At 29.0% G+C, this 19,399-nt stretch overlaps 1 protein-coding gene across 1 annotated transcript in view; it reads left to right on the top strand.

The window, feature by feature from the left end:
* Positions 1 to 19,399, top strand: part of LOC129755141 (adipokinetic hormone/corazonin-related peptide receptor variant I-like) — a 294,680-nt gene that overhangs the window by 216,541 nt on the left and 58,740 nt on the right. Inside the window, exon 4 of the mRNA XM_055751493.1 lies at positions 9,687 to 9,888. Within this exon, the coding sequence (XP_055607468.1) occupies positions 9,687 to 9,888 (202 nt within the window). The remainder of the gene's footprint in view (positions 1 to 9,686; positions 9,889 to 19,399) is intronic.

The following is a 19,399-nucleotide window of genomic DNA, read 5'->3' as shown; positions in this document are numbered from 1 at the left end:
TTCTTTTTGAAAATTGAATGCTTCAACATTATATTTATTCTATTTGAAATCTTTGTTAATCCTTTTTTCCCCTCCCCCTACCTATATCAATTCAGCACCTTGGGCATATTATGTTGATTTTAATTATGAGTTGTACCTTATTTATCAGCCAATGCAAGATTTGTGTAGTCACCCAATGCTATGCTATGTTATGCTAATCCAGAAAAACACTGATTTGGACTACAAAATTTTGAACTAAAACAGACCTGTCTTGTGTGATTTTTTTTTTTCTAGAAATCAAATAAAGACAGTTAGAGCTACCACCCGCTCCGGAAACTGGAGTTATAGCTCTACCATCGATTCCCCTATATTGTTCAACTTATTATGGAAAAAGTAAGTCAGGACTTGAACATTTGGAACCAAATGAGACTTATGTAAATTTTTCCGTAGAATCGAATGATGGTTATTTGGGTTACTGTACGCAACGGAAAAAAGAGTTATGGCTGTTTCTACCCTCAATTTCCTTACATTTCTCAATTAATTCAGAAAAACGTATATTCGGACTCGAAAATTCTGAACCAAATGAGATATTGCTATTTTTTCGGGAAATCGAATGAAGGCTATTTGAGCCTTCGCACGCAACGGAAAATGGTTCTATGGCTGTTTCAACCTCAACTCTCCTACGTTTTTAAAATATTGAAGAAAAGCATGTTCGGACTTTAAATTTTTAAAACAAATGAGACCTATGCTATGTGGTTTTTTGAGGAATCTAATGAAGACTGTTTGTGCCATCGTACGCTTTGGAAAATGGAACAATGGCTTCTTTTTTTCGTAGGTGATGGAAAGAATTAGAGAAACATGAGCTATCAAAGTACTGAAGCGGAGATTGCAGGTTCAAGTCCTGCCGGTGAGCCGTTGTACCTTTTTCGAAAAATTTATGATATTTGCGGCTTATGTTCTTTCGTTCTTTGATAGCTCATGTTTCTCTAATTTTTTCCATCACCTACTAAAATGTGATTATTTTCAGGTACAAAGATGTACCAAGCGATTTCATAACATCAGTATTGGAACTAATGCTGTTTTTACACTCAATTCCTCTACATTTTTCTTTTTATTCAGAAAAAAAAACATTTGAACATTTAAAAATGTAGTGGATTTATGGTTAAAACAGCCATAGCTCCATTTTCCAAAGCGTGCGGTGGCTTAAACAGCCTTCATTCGATTTCTCGAAAACAAACAAGATAGGTTTCACTTGGTTCAAAATTTTCGAATCCGAACTTTTTTTTTTTTTTTCATATTTTGAATTGAGGGTCAAATGAGCCATAGCTCCATTTTCCGAAGCATGTGGTAGCTCATACAGTCTTTATTTGATTTCTCGAAAAAAAAATCACTCAAGATAGGTCTGTTTTTGTTCAAATATTTCTAATCCACATCAACGCTTTTCTGGATTGTTTACAAAATATAGAGGAATAAGGAATGGAAAAGGGACTATATCTCAGTTCGTAAGTCCGTGTGACATCTTAAACTATGATCAATTGATTCTTTGGACATTTTCATTAAAGTAAAGTATATTTCCATACATTTGGTGCATGTAGGAGAAAGGATAATGAATTTCTTCACTGTTGATAAACTTTTTTTCCATTGTGCATTGTTGTACATCTATTTTTTCTCTACCTGTCTAAATAACTAATACGCTTAATAAAATGTGATAACTCGTTGACAAAATGTAACTGATGAAAACTCGAATTGTCTTTTAATATCACATGTTTTTCCCGCAAAGCAAGTAGAAAACTACATTCAGCTAGTAATTTTATTAATTTTTTTTTTCTGTAGTTAACTATCTTTCACTCAAATTTTTCAGTTTTTCATTATTTTTTAGATTTTCAATAATTTAAATTTAATTCAAAGGCACTTGTGTTCTTTAAAACGTTGAAAATTTATTGATAATTACCCAAGCAACCAAAAGTCCCATAAAACAGTTACAAAAAAGCTAACTAAGCCCCATCATTGATATAAAGTACGTTTTATGCAGCTGAAAATTTAGGTTCTTATTGATACTTTCAAGTTCCAAAACAAGTTTTATTGACCTACTATTCAGCTTCCAATGGCCTTTTAATTCAGCTTCCAATGGCCTTTTAATTCAGCTTCCAAAAAAAATAAAACCGTACAATGGGCAAAATATTCTCTCTTTATCTCAATTGTACCCTTGGCATCAGTTCATTTCACCATCTCTTCATTGTTTACTGTGTTCAGAACATGGTGCAGCCATTTTTTTTCAAATTTAAAATTAGTTATGGCAAAAATTTGATCAATTTTCATTTAATATATTTTTTCTACAGTCATATCTTTGAATTCAAATTTTGGTTTACCAAACTTGTTGAAAATGTAGGTATGTAGGTAAATGTCGGGCAACTTGCAATGTCTGAAGAGTGGTGTCAAAATAGCCTTAAGGCAGTTAAATTGTTTTGGGTTTGAGGGACATCTTTTTTATCTGGTTTATTTTGAAATCTCTCTTCCCGACCATTAACTAAAAATTTTATGCAAAAAACCTATTGATTGTTCTGCACAAACACTGTTTCCCTAAGTTGGAGATGGTCTGTTGCATCTACACGACGAATCCTGAAAAATAGTATTTCATGTTAACAGCGAACTCTTGGTTTTTTGATAAAAAATATTGTAAAAATTTTGCACATTGGAAAAATTTGGATAATCTAAATCTCAAAAAATAGTATAGTAAAAAATACTGTCAAATCCAATATCAACTGCAAGAGCATTATTAGAGGCAGATCAAGTATACTATTATAGGTTACATCAGGGAACAGGAAGAAAACAGATTAGCAAACCTAAGAGTGTACTCTATCTGTATTCTTCTACTTCTTCTTCTTCTTCTTCTTCTTCTTCTAACTTCCTCATTTTCCTTTTCAACATAGTATCTGATACATAGAACATGCATTGCAGATACTACTACGGCCAGGCCAACCATGTGATGAAATCGCAAAAGATACAGGAACCAGGGGGAGATGAAGCGTGGAGTTCCTTACCAAACGCTTCTTATGATTATATAGGGTTAGTTTATACAATGATAATGTTTAAAATGTACAGTATAAATCAGAAATATAAACAAAAAATGGACTGATCTCACCAGAAACTTCTTGGGTTGACGCTTATCCAGACAAGCCTGGGACGATGATCTCTTCCATCAGTTTATTATTTTGTATAACAATTGCGAACATGTTTGAACCGGCGATTCTGGCCAGTGAACACACTTTGTACCCCATGCGAAATGTCTTCCCAAGTACATCGCTTAAGTCAACGTTCCCGGGAATGTACTTTCCCTTGAACTTTTTGTAGGATTCATCGGTCGTTATGTGTTGACGCTCGATGCTCTAGTTTCAAACTTCTTCGTCATTTCCAATCAGCTCTGGCAACGGCTTCAGCTGTCGCAGCGGTCACTAGACAATATTTATCCACCAATTTTGGCAATAAATTAGGCTTGTATACCTCAAAACATCAACCAAACAAGAAATCAATACGATGCAAATTCAAAGCATTAAACTTCTGAACAGTTTCTTCAACACACAATAAAAAACAATTTAGAAATAATTTTTTTTTCCAAGAGTTAAAATTAGCAGCAAAAAAAAAATCACAGCCGTCATTCACAGCAGCAGCCTACTTAAGAGTGTACTCTATCTGTATTGTCCAGAAACATAACTGCACGCAAAATAAACTGCACGTGTCGTTGCTACGTGAAAAATTATGTAATTTTTATCCAATTGATTTTCACGTAGACTCTACGAAATGAATATGTAAACGTGCCCTTAGTATCTTACCTTAGCTCGATAGAATATGTGTAGAGGGAATCCACTTTTTCGGGCACATCATAAACTGTGGCAGTCTTTCTACTGGCGTAGGCAGCCATACATTGTCGGTCCAAAGTTTTGGCCACCGGACCCGGTTTTGAGTAAGCCCATGGTACACAGAATTTTTTGTTGAACTGTAAACAACAGTACACACAGAAATCAGCTGTTTAAACGTTATCCAGAATGAGCATGGTTGTATAAAAATTGTGCTTAGACATAATGAGACAACCTATAATAAACTATTAAAATTTAGAAAAAAAAACAATTGTTGTAAACGTTGTTCTTCAAATTACTGTAACAACATTTTTAAATATTTTGCTTTATACCCACTATTTTACAGCATTCCACGGTTACCGAAAAAAAATCTGTTTTTTCGACGATAATAATTCTATAATTCTGTGATTTGACTTCAAAATTCTGTGATGTTTCAATTCGAGTTTCACTGAAAAAACATGTTAAATATGCTTATTTTTACCTTAAATATGATAGAAATTAATTGATAGTGTTATTTTTATAACATTTTCATGAACATGAGTCAGCAATCCATAGTAAATACGGACATAAAATGAAAAATTTCAAAATTCTGTGATCTGTAACACAGATTCTGTGACAAAAATATGTTCAAAATATTGTGAAATTAAAGATTATTCTGTGATTTTGGCAACCTTGCAGCATTTTCGAATTTCGGCAACCGAAGATGAAGGGGCTTATTCTGCGACATGAGTGACGTGACTTACGAAATTTCTTATCGTTTTTCTGGCTAAAATAGTCTCTGTAGCCTCGAAATTTTCGTTTTAATGAGCTGCTATTGGTCTTCAGAACTCATCGATAAACAAATTTCTTTTCTGAAGCATTTTCTGAAGTAAGGACAAAGAAGTTAAATTTCGTGAGTCACCTCCCTTGAGTCGCAGAATAAGCCCCTTAATCTTCGGTAACCGAAATTCGAGAATGCTGCAAGGTTGCCGAAATCACAGAATAATCTTTAATTTCACAAAATTTTGAACATATTTTTATCACAGAATCTGTGTCACAAAACACAGAATTTTGAAATTTTTCATTTTATGTCCGTATTTACTATGGATTTCTGACTCAAGTTCATGAAAATGTTATAAAATCTACACTATTTATTAATTTCTTTCATATTTAAGGTAAAAAGAGAATGTTTTTTTTATTAACCTCTAATTGCATGGATAAATTCTTAATTTGGCCTGATCAGGTTATATCATAGATCGTTTGTCTGTTTTTAATTTATAATTGTTAAAAACAGTTTGATTTAATTGATAAAAATTAGTTGAAAAACAGTGTAAACAGTACATTTTGAACTAATTATGGGCTTGTATGCGGGAAAGGTTCGATTAGCTATATTTCTATCGAAGGGCATATATTTTACATGTTTTTGAAAATTTCCCGGGATCCCGGGAATTCCCTGGAACGAGAAAATGGCCGGGAAACAGACACTCTAAATTTTGACAAATCTCACTAATATATAATGAAAATATTTATATTTTCCTAAGTGTAGCAACACTTTCAAGACCCTTTGTTGATTTACAGCGAGCAAAGCTCATGATAGTGAACAAAACAAACAAAAACGTTGAGTATGCACCAATTGATGTAATTTTCACTGCTCAGAGAATAGTCCACAATTCGTAACATTTTCAGAGATTTAAATCGATTTCAACGGTCGAATATTTCGTCCAATCGGGCTACGAAACACGATCCTTCCATGTATCATTGTATAGATCAATGCAAAATCGGCATATCGATTTTGCTTCTTCTAGAAAAAAAATACATCAAGGGACAAATGGTCTTGTACGGCAAGAAGTTTTTTTTCCTAACACGCACTTTGCTCATTTATTACACCTTTCATGCTATCTTATCTAATTTTTTCTTCTATAATTTTCATTACTTTCAATTGATTATTAGAATTTAATACATCACCGAAATGTCACTACTCATAAAATTAAATCATAAGGCTTCTCGCTGACCCCTGGAGGAAAACCAGCGAATTTTTGTTGACGGGCTTCAGCAACAAACGTTTTAGAATAAAAAAAGTTATAAGGTCGGGTAAAATGGACACATAAGATTTTCAGGTATTTCCAAATTTTCATTGGTTTGATACTCCATATGCAGCACTCAAATAGGCCTTAAAAGCCTTAAAAATATCTGGACGTTCGAGTGAATCCCCGATGAAGGCAGCACCCATTAAATACGGGATTCCGAAAACCACACTCTTTTTCTACTGGATTCGGAACAGTGGTTTTCATTTTGGTTAAAAAATTTAATCAAAAACTGTAGACTTAAATTCAATTTTTTCAAAAAATAATCTGATATTTACCATTGTGATTTTTTTCATAGAATCTTGAGTCATAATGGTAAACAGCGGCACCATTTATATTCTCAACACCGAGCTGAAAGTCTCTTTGTGAGTAGTAAAAGATATAAATGATAACAACACTTAACGATGTGTCATAACAAAAAAATCAGCTGAAGATTCGTAGATCATGTACTCACCAAAAATAGTAGGTAGCCTGATATTAGGTCACAAATCTTCTCATAAAAAATTTACTACAAAATAGAACGACCGAACTGGTGGCCACATTTCACGGTCTGTCTGTGGCTGTGTACGCAAGGCGAAAGTTATCAAAGCGCTGGAAGCAAAGATTTCCCGCCGCAGCTCAGTGCTGTGCTGTGCGCTTGGGGAAAACTTTCGTAAGAAGCCAGGATGAGCCAACAGCTATGCGGAAATTCATTAAAGATGCCGAGCTGCAAACATGCCACTGCACTGTGCACTTGGTCCTCCAAGAGGGGCGAAAAAGAGCAACTTAATTCCGGAATCTATAGAGGAGGAAGAGTAAGAAAAAGTTGTTACCACTGAAAGAGAAAGGCTCCGATAATCCGATTTTAAAATACTTTCCACCGTAAATGTAGCAGGCAGCCGGTTGCACCGTCCCGGCAGGTTCACACAACCGCGAAATGTAAAGTAGAGATGAAAAATTACTGAAGAAATTTAAATGCAAGAGACTATTTTGCTGGAAAAGAATATGGCCTGAGTGACGTTTAAATGGTGGTTCGAAAATAACGCCCACGTTTATTGATTCTGGTGTTAAAACTAACACCGAACTTCTGAGCTTGCTTCGATGTTTTGAAAGACGCGGTGATTGCTACGATGAAGACCAATTTTTGAAAACGGTTTAAAGTTGAATCCTTAGAGCAAGTTCACTGGTGTTGGGAAAAAGTGGTAGAAATTTTGACATTTTGAAAATTTTACCATGCAAAAATGTTTTCAAGATCTTGAGGTGTTGTATTTTTTTACAACACTGTTTCTATTTCAGCCGTATGGGATAGAAATATTGCTATTTTTGCATCACAGCATGCGAAAATACAACACGAGTTGTAAAAAAACTAGAAGGCCACAGATCTTGAAAATGTTTTTGCATGGCAAAATTTTCAAAATGTGCCGTAAGTGTCGAAATTTCTACCACTTTTTCCCAACACCAGTGAACTTGCTCTTAGCGCAGCATGGCGCAACATCTCGAGATGACATGATGAACATCATTCAAAGACATCGAACAGCCGTTTTTTTTATGAGCATACCGAGAACACATTCCGAAAGCGAATTCCGTGAATTCTAAACTTCAGTTCAGTATGGTAGTCTTATGAAAACGATGTTGCAGAATGACGTTCGGAATCTGTGTCCTATATTTTAGCTTTTCTTGTCAAAGATGTGGTTTTGAATTCGTGAGCCTAGTAGAAACAACGAAACACAGTTTTGGCAATACGCCAAACGGAAATGCAAATGAGGATGGAAAAAAATCTGTTATTAATTCTTCAAAGTTTCTTGAAACTATAAAAGAATTTTTTCCAACTATACTCATGTTTCTAGGAAATTTTAGTCATCGGCCGATCTTTCTGAAAAATTAAAAATCAACGTCAGCTACCTATACATATTTCACCTCAAAGAACATTCTTTCCTCTTCGTCGTTTCAGCAACGGAACAACAGGAGCAAAAAAAAAATCCGGAGCTATTATGTTCGCCATCTCTAACGATAGAAAAAGCTTCCCAGCAGCTCCAGGAATGCAGATTAGGCCATTTCAAAAGCACTATTGGCTGGTAAATTTTCCTTCCATTACTTGCACAAAAGCTGGGAGGCAGAAGCTTATTGCAAATCGAACGAAAATCCACCATCATTGCCTTCCGTTTGTGCGTTCGACTGATGGATCTTCGGGGCCACTTTTCTCTAGTCTTGATTCTTTAAGCATCGTTGATGAAATTTGCAAATCATTCTTGAAAGGTGGCTTAAGCTTGAATTTTTCGAAAATTTAAATTTCAATCAACAGTTTTTTTGCGTTTAATTTAGGACGATTAACATTCCCGAACAATTAAAAAATATTGCAATAGTTATGATAATTTTGAGAAATTTTGAATCATTTTGAACAATCCTGAAATTTTTTTGAACCTTCCAGAAAATTTCAGAATAATTTTGACAATTTTGAAAATTTTAACAATTTTGACAATTTTGGCAATTTTGACAATTTTGACAATTATGACAATTTTGACAATTTTGACAATTTTGACAATTTTGACAATTTTGACAATTTTGACAATTTTGACAATTTTGACAATTTTGACAATTTTGACAATTTTGACAATTTTGACAATTTTGACAATTTTGACAATTTTGACAATTTTGACAATTTTGACAATTTTGACAATTTTGACATCTTTGATAATTTTGACAATTTTGACAATTTTGACAATTTTGACAATTTTGACAATTTTGACAATTTTGACAATTTTGACAATTTTGACAATTTTGACAATTTTGACAATTTTGACAATTTTGACAATTTTGACAATTTTGACAATTTTGACAATTTTGACAATTTTGACAATTTTGACAATTTTGACAACTTTGACAATTTTGACAATTTTGACAATTTTGACAATTTTGACAATTTTGACAATTTTGACAATTTTGACAATTTTGACAATTTTGACAATTTTGACAATTTTGACAATTTTGACAATTTTGACAATTTTGACAATTTTGACAATTTTGACAATTTTGACAATTTTGACAATTTTGACAATTTTGACAATTTTGACAATTTTGACAATTTTGACAATTTTGACAATTTTGACAATTTTGACAATGTTGGTCTTTTGGTCTTATCATTTTCGATAATCTCTACAGAATCAGTTTTTTTTCGAAGAGTTGATTTGTTTATTTAAACTCATGCACATTTAGCAGAAAAACAATAATGTGCTTCGGAAACGCTCTGATGCTCCGTTTGCTGAGCACTCGTTTGGTAATTTATATTATTCAATTTTGATTGCAATCAGACGACTAGCTTCAAATTGTTAATTGAAATTGTAGGTTGGTAAACCGATGGCCATAATTTAACTCCTATGAAGTGCTGGTCCAATAATAGCAGGAGCACATTTTCGACCAGTATCATAAGTGTTTACAGCATCACTGTCAAAAATATGAAAGGTATTGTTTAAAAATTGTATAATTAATTTTTGAGAATTTTGTCGGAAGAATTTTATGAAATCCTTAAAAATTCCTAAAAGTTGTGTGAATAATTTTTGATTTTTTTTTATATACAATTGACTCAAACTGTTCAACTTGTAATAAAATTCCATAAGATTGTTTTTTATTTTTGTTTCCAATGTCTGCTATGATGTTGCTTCGATAAACATGACCATCGCGAGGAAAGAATAACATTTAAATCAATGCCTGCTGAGCTCGTGCCCCTCAGTAATTAACAATGTATTGAACAGTCTATTTTTACAGTGTTATTCTTTTTCACACGGGCTGATTTTTTCCTCTCTCCTTCTTCCAGAGCATCATTTTCCGGGTCCAAACGCATCCCCAGGTTCCGGGCTTCAAGCAGTGCGTGACGTTTGGCTTTTTCCGCACTCCGGGACTGGAAATGGCCTACAATCTGTTCTGCGTGGTCGCGATGTACTTCATGCCCCTGATGGTCATCAGCGCGGCCTACACTATCATCCTCTGCGAAATCAGCAATCGATCCCGGGAAAAAGGTAGGCAACAATAAATATAGAACCACGTTATATCATACGGTTATGTGGTAGAATGTGGTCATCGCAGCGAAATGTGGCGCAACAGGAGAACATGGCGCGAAATGGTTCGGGGTGTTAAATAAAAACAAACGCAATTTCGCGCGCTTGATATGACTGATTGTGTCGTAAAATTTAACTGCTTCCCTCGACTGCCTCCCCTGACCTGACTTGCCGACGAGAACGACAGTCGGTAAATATTTATTGGAATTGGTGACACGTTTTCGAGCTTTGATGCGTACCCATTAGGTATACACAATCTGTTTGCCTAAGCTAAGCCAGGCACATAACCCTAAGGGCGAACTGACTGCTGCTGATGCTGTGTTTTGATTTATGTTAACAGGTGATGAAGCGTGTTTTGTTTAAATTCAGGAAAAAAAGGTTTCACTAAATAATGATTTAGTGAGATGTATAATATTTTTAGATGCTATTAACATGTACGAAAATATGCATGAATTGTATCCACATTGGGTTTAGAGTAGCGCCGCGGTTTTGGCAAAAAGAAAACAATCCTATTACCACGCAAGACAGTCATAGCTCCTAAATAAGTTTTACAAGGGAACAGAATCCGACAGATCTCCTGTGGGGGTTTCCTAAACATAAGAGCAGATAAAAATAATCCAATTGATTAAAACTCTCAACAAATTCCAGATCAGAGAGTTTGCGAAATTTCTTCCGTTTGAATAGATTTTCATATGTTAGAATATGTTAGGAGTTCATGTTCACCGCCTGTGAGCAAAACAAACAAAACAACTTTAATCTGACATCAATATCTGAGCGAATAAATTTTTTTCTAAAATTATAAATATCAAGACATAAGTAACTTTTTAGATATCATAAAAATATCAAAGATACAGTGGCTCCAGAGAGTATCTTTTACAAAAAGTACAGGAATCTCGCCAACTACGATATCGGATTTCCAAAATTGTTAAATTGTCAAAATTGTTAACATTGTCAAAATTGTCAAAATTGTCAAAATTGTCAATATTGTCAAAATTGTCAAAATTGTCAAAACTGTCAAAATTGTCAAAATTGTCAAAATTGTCAAAATTGTCAAAATTGTCAAAATTGTCAAAATTGTCAAAATTGTCAAAATTGTCAATATTGTCAAAATTGTCAGAATTGCCAAAATTGTCAAAATTGTCAAAATTGTCAAAATTGTCAAAATTGTCCAAATTGTCAAAATTGTCAAAATTGTCAAAATTATCAAAATTGTCAAAATTGTCAAAATTGTCAAAATTGTCAAAATTGTCAAAATTGTCAAAATTGTCAAAATTGTCAAAATTGTCAAAATTGTCAAAATTGTCAAAATTGTCAAAATTGTCCAAATTGTCGAAATTGTCGAAATTGTCAAAATTGTCAAAATTGTCAAAATTGTCAAAATTGTCAAAATTGTCAAAATTGTCAAAATTGTCAAAATTGTCAAAATTGTCAAAATTGTCAAAATTGTCAAAATTGTCAAAATTGTCAAAATTGTCAAAATTGTCAAAATTGTCAAAATTGTCAAAATTGTCAAAATTGTCAAAATTGTCAAAATTGTCAAAATTGTCAAAATTGTCAAAATTGTCAAAATTGTCAAAATTGTCAAAATTGTCAAAATTGTCAAAATTGTCAAAATTGTCAAAATTGTCAAAATTGTCAAAATTGTCAAAATTGTCAAAATTGTCAAAATTGTCAAAATTGTCAAAATTGTCAAAATTGTCAAAATTGTCAAAATTGTCAAAATTGTCAAAATTGTCAAAATTGTCAAAATTGTCAAAATTGTCAAAATTGTAAAATTGTCAAAATTGTCAAAATTGTCAAAATTGTCAAAATTGTCAAAATTGTCAAAATTGTCAAAATTGTCAAAATTGTCAAAATTGTCAAAATTGTCAAAATTGTCAATATTGTCAAAATTGTCAGAATTGCCAAAATTGTCAAAATTGTCAAAATTGTCAAAATTGTCAAAATTGTCCAAATTGTCAAAATTGTCAAAATTGTCAAAATTATCAAAATTGTCAAAATTGTCAAAATTGTCAAAATTGTCAAAATTGTCAAAATTGTCAAAATTGTCAAAATTGTCAAAATTGTCCAAATTGTCGAAATTGTCGAAATTGTCGAAATTGTCAAAATTGTCAAAATTGTCAAAATTGTCAAAATTGTCAAAATTGTCAAAATTGTCAAAATTGTCAAAATTGTCAAAATTGTCAAAATTGCCAAAATTGTCAAAATTGTCAAAATTGTCAAAATTGTCAAAATTATCAAAATTGTCAAAATTGTCAAAATTGTCAAAATTGTCAAGATTGTCAAAATTGTCAAAATTGTCAAAATTGTCAAAATTGTCAAAATTGTCAAAATTGTCAAAATTGTCAAAATTATCAAAATTGTCAAAATTGTCAAAATTGTCAAAATTGTCAAAATTGTCAAAATTGTCAAAATTGTCAAAATTGTCAAAATTGTCAAAATTGTCAAAATTGTCAAAATTGTCGAAATTGTCAAAATTGTCAAAATTGTCAAAATTGTCAATATTGTCAAAATTGTCAAAATTGTCAAAACTGTCAAAATTGTCAAAATTGTCAAAATTGTCAAAATTGTCAAAATTGTCAAAATTGTCAAAATTGTCAAAATTGTCAAAATTGTCAAAATTGTCAAAATTGTCAAAATTGTCAAAATTGTCAAAATTGTCAAAATTGTCAATATTGTCAAAATTGTCAGAATTGCCAAAATTGTCAAAATTGTCAAAATTGTCAAAATTGTCAAAATTGTCCAAATTGTCAAAATTGTCAAAATTGTCAAAATTATCAAAATTGTCAAAATTGTCAAAATTGTCAAAATTGTCAAAATTGTCAAAATTGTCAAAATTGTCAAAATTGTCAAAATTGTCAAAATTGTCAAAATTGTCAAAATTGTCAAAATTGTCAAAATTGTCAAAATTGTCCAAATTGTCGAAATTGTCGAAATTGTCAAAATTGTCAAAATTGTCAAAATTGTCAAAATTGTCAAAATTGTCAAAATTGTCAAAATTGTCAAAATTGTCAAAATTGTCAAAATTGTCAAAATTGTCAAAATTGTCAAAATTGTCAAAATTGTCAAAATTGTCAAAATTGTCAAAATTGTCAAAATTGTCAAAATTGTCAAAATTGTCAAAATTGTCAAAATTGTCAAAATTGTCAAAATTGTCAAAATTGTCAAAATTGTCAAAATTGTCAAAATTGTCAAAATTGTCAAAATTGTCAAAATTGTCAAAATTGTCAAAATTGTCAAAATTGTCAAAATTGTCAAAATTGTCAAAATTGTCAAAATTGTAAAATTGTCAAAATTGTCAAAATTGTCAAAATTGTCAAAATTGTCAAAATTGTCAAAATTGTCAAAATTGTCAAAATTGTCAAAATTGTCAAAATTGTCAAAATTGTCAAAATTGTCAAAATTGTCAAAATTGTCAAAATTGTCAAAATTGTCAAAATTGTCAAAATTGTCAAAATTGTCAAAATTGTCAAAATTGTCAAAATTGTCAAAATTGTCAAAATTGTCAAAATTGTCAAAATTGTCAAAATTGTCAAAATTGTCAAAATTGTCAAAATTGTCAAAATTGTCAAAATTGTCAAAATTGTTAAAATTGTCAAAATTGTCAAAATTGTCAAAATTTTCAAAATTTTCAAAATTGTCAAAATTGTCAAAATTGTCAAAATTGTCAAAATTGTCAAAATTGTCAAAATTGTCAAAATTGTCAAAATTGTCAAAATTGTCAAAATTGTCAAAATTGTCAAAATTGTCAAAATTGTCAAAATTGTCAAAATTGTCAAAATTGTCAAAATTGTCAAAATTGTCAAAATTGTCAAAATTGTCAAAATTGTCAAAACTGTCAAAATTATCAAAATTATCAAAATTGTCAAAATTGTCAAAATTGTCAAAATTGTCAAAATTGTCAAAATTGTCAAAATTGTCAAAATTGTCAAAATTGTCCAAATTGTCAAAATTGTCCAAATTGTCAAAATTGTCAAAATTGTCAAAATTGTCAAAATTGTCAAAATTGTCAAAATTGTCAAAATTGTCAAAATTGTCAAAATTGTCAAAATTGTCAAAATTGTCAAAATTGTCAAAATTGTCAAAATTGTCAAAATTGTCAAAATTGTCAAAATTGTCAAAATTGTCAAAATTGTCAAAATTGTCAAAATTGTCAAAATTGTCAAAATTGTCAAAATTGTCAAAATTGTCAAAATTGTCAAAATTGTCAAAATTGTCAAAATTGTCAAAATTGTCAAAATTGTCAAAATTGTCAAAATTGTCAAAATTGTCAAAATTGTCAAAATTGTCAAAACTGTCAAAATTGTCAAAATTGTCAAAATTGTCAAAATTGTCAAAATTGTCAAAATTGTCAAAATTGTCAAAATTGTCAAAATTGTCAAAATTGTCAAAATTGTCAAAATTGTCAAAATTGTCAAAATTGTCAAAATTGTCAAAATTGTCAAAATTGTCAAAATTGTCAAAATTGTCAAAATTGTCAAAATTGTCAAAATTGTCAAAATTGTCAAAATTGTCAAAATTGTCAAAATTGTCAAAATTGTCAAAATTGTCAAAATTGTCAAAATTGTCAAAATTGTCAAAATTGTCAAAATTGTCAAAATTGTCAAAATTGTCAAAATTGTCAAAATTGTCAAAATTGTCAAAATTGTCAAAATTGTCAAAATTGTCAAAATTGTCAAAATTGTCAAAATTGTCAAAATTGTCAAAATTGTCAAAATTGTCAAAATTGTCAAAATTGTCAAAATTGTCAAAATTGTCAAAATTGTCAAAATTGTCAAAATTGTCAAAATTGTCAAAATTGTCAAAATTGTCAAAATTGTCAAAATTGTCAAAATTGTCAAAATTGTCAAAATTGTCAAAATTGTCAAAATTGTCAAAATTGTCAAAATTGTCAAAATTGTCAAAATTGTCAAAATTGTCAAAATTGTCAAAATTGTCAAAATTGTCAAAATTGTCAAAATTGTCAAAATTGTCAAAATTGTCAAAATTGTCAAAATTGTCAAAATTGTCAAAATTGTCAAAATTGTCAAAATTGTCAAAATTGTCAAAATTGTCAAAATTGTCAAAATTGTCAAAATTGTCAAAATTGTCAAAATTGTCAAAATTGTCAAAATTGTCAAAATTGTCAAAATTGTCAAAATTGTCAAAATTGTCAAAATTGTCAAAATTGTCAAAATTGTCAAAATTGTCAAAATTGTCAAAATTGTCAAAATTGTCAAAATTGTCAAAATTGTCAAAATTGTCAAAATTGTCAAAATTGTCAAAATTGTCAAAATTGTAAAAATTGTCAAAATTGACAAAAATTTCGGAAATTGTCCAAAATGTCAAAAATGACAAATATGACCAAAATGACAAAAATGACAAAAATGACAAAAATGACAAAAATGACAAAAATGACAAAAATGACAAAAATGACAAAAATGACAAAAATGACAAAAATGACAAAAATGACAAAAATGACAAAAATGACAAAAATGACAAAAATGACAAAAATGACAAAAATGACAAAAATGACAAAAATGACAAAAATGACAAAAATGACAAAAATGACAAAAATGACAAAAATGACAAAAATGACAAAAATGACAAAAATGACAAAAATGACAAAAATGACAAAAATGACAAAAATGACAAAAATGACAAAAATGACAAAAATGACAAAAATGACAAAAATGACAAAAATGACAAAAATGACAAAAATGACAAAAATGACAAAAATGACAAAAATGACAAAAATGACAAAAATGACAAAAATGACAAAAATGACAAAAATGACAAAAATGACAAAAATGACAAAAATGACAAAAATGACAAAAATGACAAAAATGACAAAAATGACAAAAATGATAAAAATGACAAAAATGACAAAAATGACAAAAATGACAAAAATGACAAAAATGACAAAAATGACAAAAATGACAAAAATGTCAAAAATGACAAAAATGACAAAAATGACAAAAATGACAAAAATGACAAAAATGACAAAAATGACAAAAATGACAAAAATGACAAAAATGACAAAAATGACAAAAATGACAAAAATGACAAAAATGACAAAAATGACAAAAATGACAAAAATGACAAAAATGACAAAAATGACAAAAATGACAAAAATGACAAAAATGACAAAAATGACAAAAATGACAAAAATGACAAAAATGACAAAAATGACAAAAATGACAAAAATGACAAAAATGACAAAAATGACAAAAATGACAAAAATGACAAAAATGACAAAAATGACAAAAATGACAAAAATGACAAAAATGACAAAAATGACAAAAATGACAAAAATGACAAAAATGACAAAAATGACAAAAATGACAAAAATGACAAAAATGACAAAAATGACAAAAATGACAAAAATGACAAAAATGACAAAAATGACAAAAATGACAAAAATGACAAAAATGACAAAAATGACAAAAATGACAAAAATGACAAAAATGACAAAAATGACAAAAATGACAAAAATGACAAAAATGACAAAAATGACAAAAATGACAAAAATGACAAAAATGACAAAAATGACAAAAATGACAAAAATGACAAAAATGACAAAAATGACAAAAATGACAAAAATGACAAAAATGACAAAAATGACAAAAATGACAAAAATGACAAAAATGACAAAAATGACAAAAATGACAAAAATGACAAAAATGACAAAAATGACAAAAATGACAAAAATGACAAAAATGACAAAAATGACAAAAATGACAAAAATGACAAAAATGACAAAAATGACAAAAATGACAAAAATGACAAAAATGACAAAAATGACAAAAATGACAAAAATGACAAAAATGACAAAAATGACAAAAATGACAAAAATGACAAAAATGACAAAAATGACAAAAATGACAAAAATGACAAAAATGACAAAAATGACAAAAATGACAAAAATGACAAAAATGACAAAAATGACAAAAATGACAAAAATGACAAAAATGACAAAAATGACAAAAATGACAAAAATGACAAAAATGACAAAAATGACAAAAATGACAAAAATGACAAAAATGACAAAAATGACAAAAATGACAAAAATGACAAAAATGACAAAAATGACAAAAATGACAAAAATGACAAAAATGACAAAATGACAAAAATGACAAAAATGACAAAAATGACAAAAATGACAAAAATGACAAAAATGACAAAAATGACAAAAATGACAAAAATGACAAAAATGACAAAAATGACAAAAATGACAAAAATGACAAAAATGACAAAAATGACAAAAATGACAAAAATGACAAAAATGACAAAAATGACAAAAATGACAAAAATGACAAAAATGACAAAAATGACAAAATGACAAAAATGACAAAAATGACAAAAATGACAAAAATGACAAAAATGACAAAAATGACAAAAAATGACAAAAATGACAAAAATGACAAAAATCGACAAAAATGACAAAAATGACAAAAATGACAAAAATGACAAAAATGACAAAAATGACAAAAATGACAAAAATGACAAAAATGACAAAAATGACAAAAATGACAAAAATGACAAAAATGACAAAAATGACAAAAATGACAAAAATGACAAAAATGACAAAAATGACAAAAATGACAAAAATGACAAAAATGACAAAATGACAAAAATGACAAAAATGACAAAAATGACAAAAATGACAAAAATGACAAAAATGACAAAAATGACAAAAATGACAAAAATGACAAAAATGACAAAAATGACAAAAATGACAAAAATGACAAAATGACAAAAATGACAAAAATGACAAAAATGACAAAAATGACAAAAATGACAAAAATGACAAAAATGACAAAAATGACAAAAATGACAAAAATGACAAAAATGACAAAAATGACAAAAATGACAAAAATGACAAAAATGACAAAAATGACAAAAATGACAAAAATGACAAAAATGACAAAAATGACAAAAATGACAAAAATGACAAAAATGACAAAAATGACAAAAATGACAAAAATGACAAAAATGACAAAAATGACAAAAATGACAAAAATGACAAAAATGACAAAAATGACAAAAATGACAAAAATGACAAAAATGACAAAAATGACAAAAATGACAAAAATGACAAAAATGACAAAAATGACAAAAATGACAAAAATGACAAAAATGACAAAAATGACAAAATGACAAAAATGACAAAAATGACAAAAATGACAAAAATGACAAAAATGACAAAAATGACAAAAATGACAAAAATGACAAAAATGACAAAAATGACAAAAATGACAAAAATGACAAAAATGACAAAAATGACAAAAAATGACAAAAATGACAAAAATGACAAAAATGACAAAAATGACAAAAATGACAAAAATGACAAAAATGACAAAAAATGACAAAATGACAAAAATGACAAAAATGACAAAAATGACAAAAATGACAAAAATGACAAAAATGACAAAAATGACAAAAATGACAAAAATGACAAAAATGACAAAAATGACAAAAATGACAAAAATGACAAAATGACAAAAATGACAAAATGACAAAAATGACAAAAATGACAAAAATGACAAAAATGACAAAATGACAAAAATGACAAAAATGACAAAAATGACAAAAATGACAAAAATGACAAAAATGACAAAAATGACAAAAATGACAAAAATGACAAAAATGACAAAAATGACAAAAATGACAAAAATGACAAAATGACAAATGACAAAAATGACAAAATGACAAAAATGACAAAAATGACAAAAATGACAAAAATGACAAAAATGACAAAAATGACAAAAATGACAAAAATGACAAAAATGACAAAAATGACAAAAATGACAAAAATGACAAAATGACAAAAATGACAAAAATGACAAAAATGACAAAAATGACAAAAATGACAAAAATGACAAAAATGACAAAAATGACAAAAATGACAAAAATGACAAAAATGACAAAAATGACAAAAATGACAAAAATGACAAAAATGACAAAAATGACAAAAATGACAAAATGACAAAAATGACAAAAATGACAAAAATGTCAAAAATGACAAAAATGACAAAAATGACAAAAATGTCAAAAATGACAAAAATGACAAAAATGACAAAAATGACAAAAATGACAAAAATGACAAAAAATGACAAAAATGACAAAAATGACAAAAATGACAAAAATGACAAAAATGACAAAAATGACAAAAATGACAAAAATGACAAAAATGACAAAAATGACAAAAATGACAAAAATGACAAAAATGACAAAAATGACAAAAATGACAAAAATGACAAAAATGACAAAATGACAAAAATGACAAAAATGACAAAAATGACAAAAATGACAAAAATGACAAAAATGACAAAAATGACAAAAATGACAAAAATGACAAAAATGACAAAAATGACAAAAATGACAAAAATGAAAAAAATGACAAAAATGACAAAAAATGACAAAAATGACAAAAATGACTAAAATGACAAAAATGACAAAAATGACAAAAATGACAAAAATGACAAAAATG

Source organism: Uranotaenia lowii, chromosome 3, assembly GCF_029784155.1.
Source record: "Uranotaenia lowii strain MFRU-FL chromosome 3, ASM2978415v1, whole genome shotgun sequence".
Classification (NCBI taxonomy): Eukaryota; Metazoa; Arthropoda; class Insecta; order Diptera; family Culicidae; genus Uranotaenia; species Uranotaenia lowii.
This window is presented reverse-complemented; position numbering and strand designations above follow the sequence as displayed.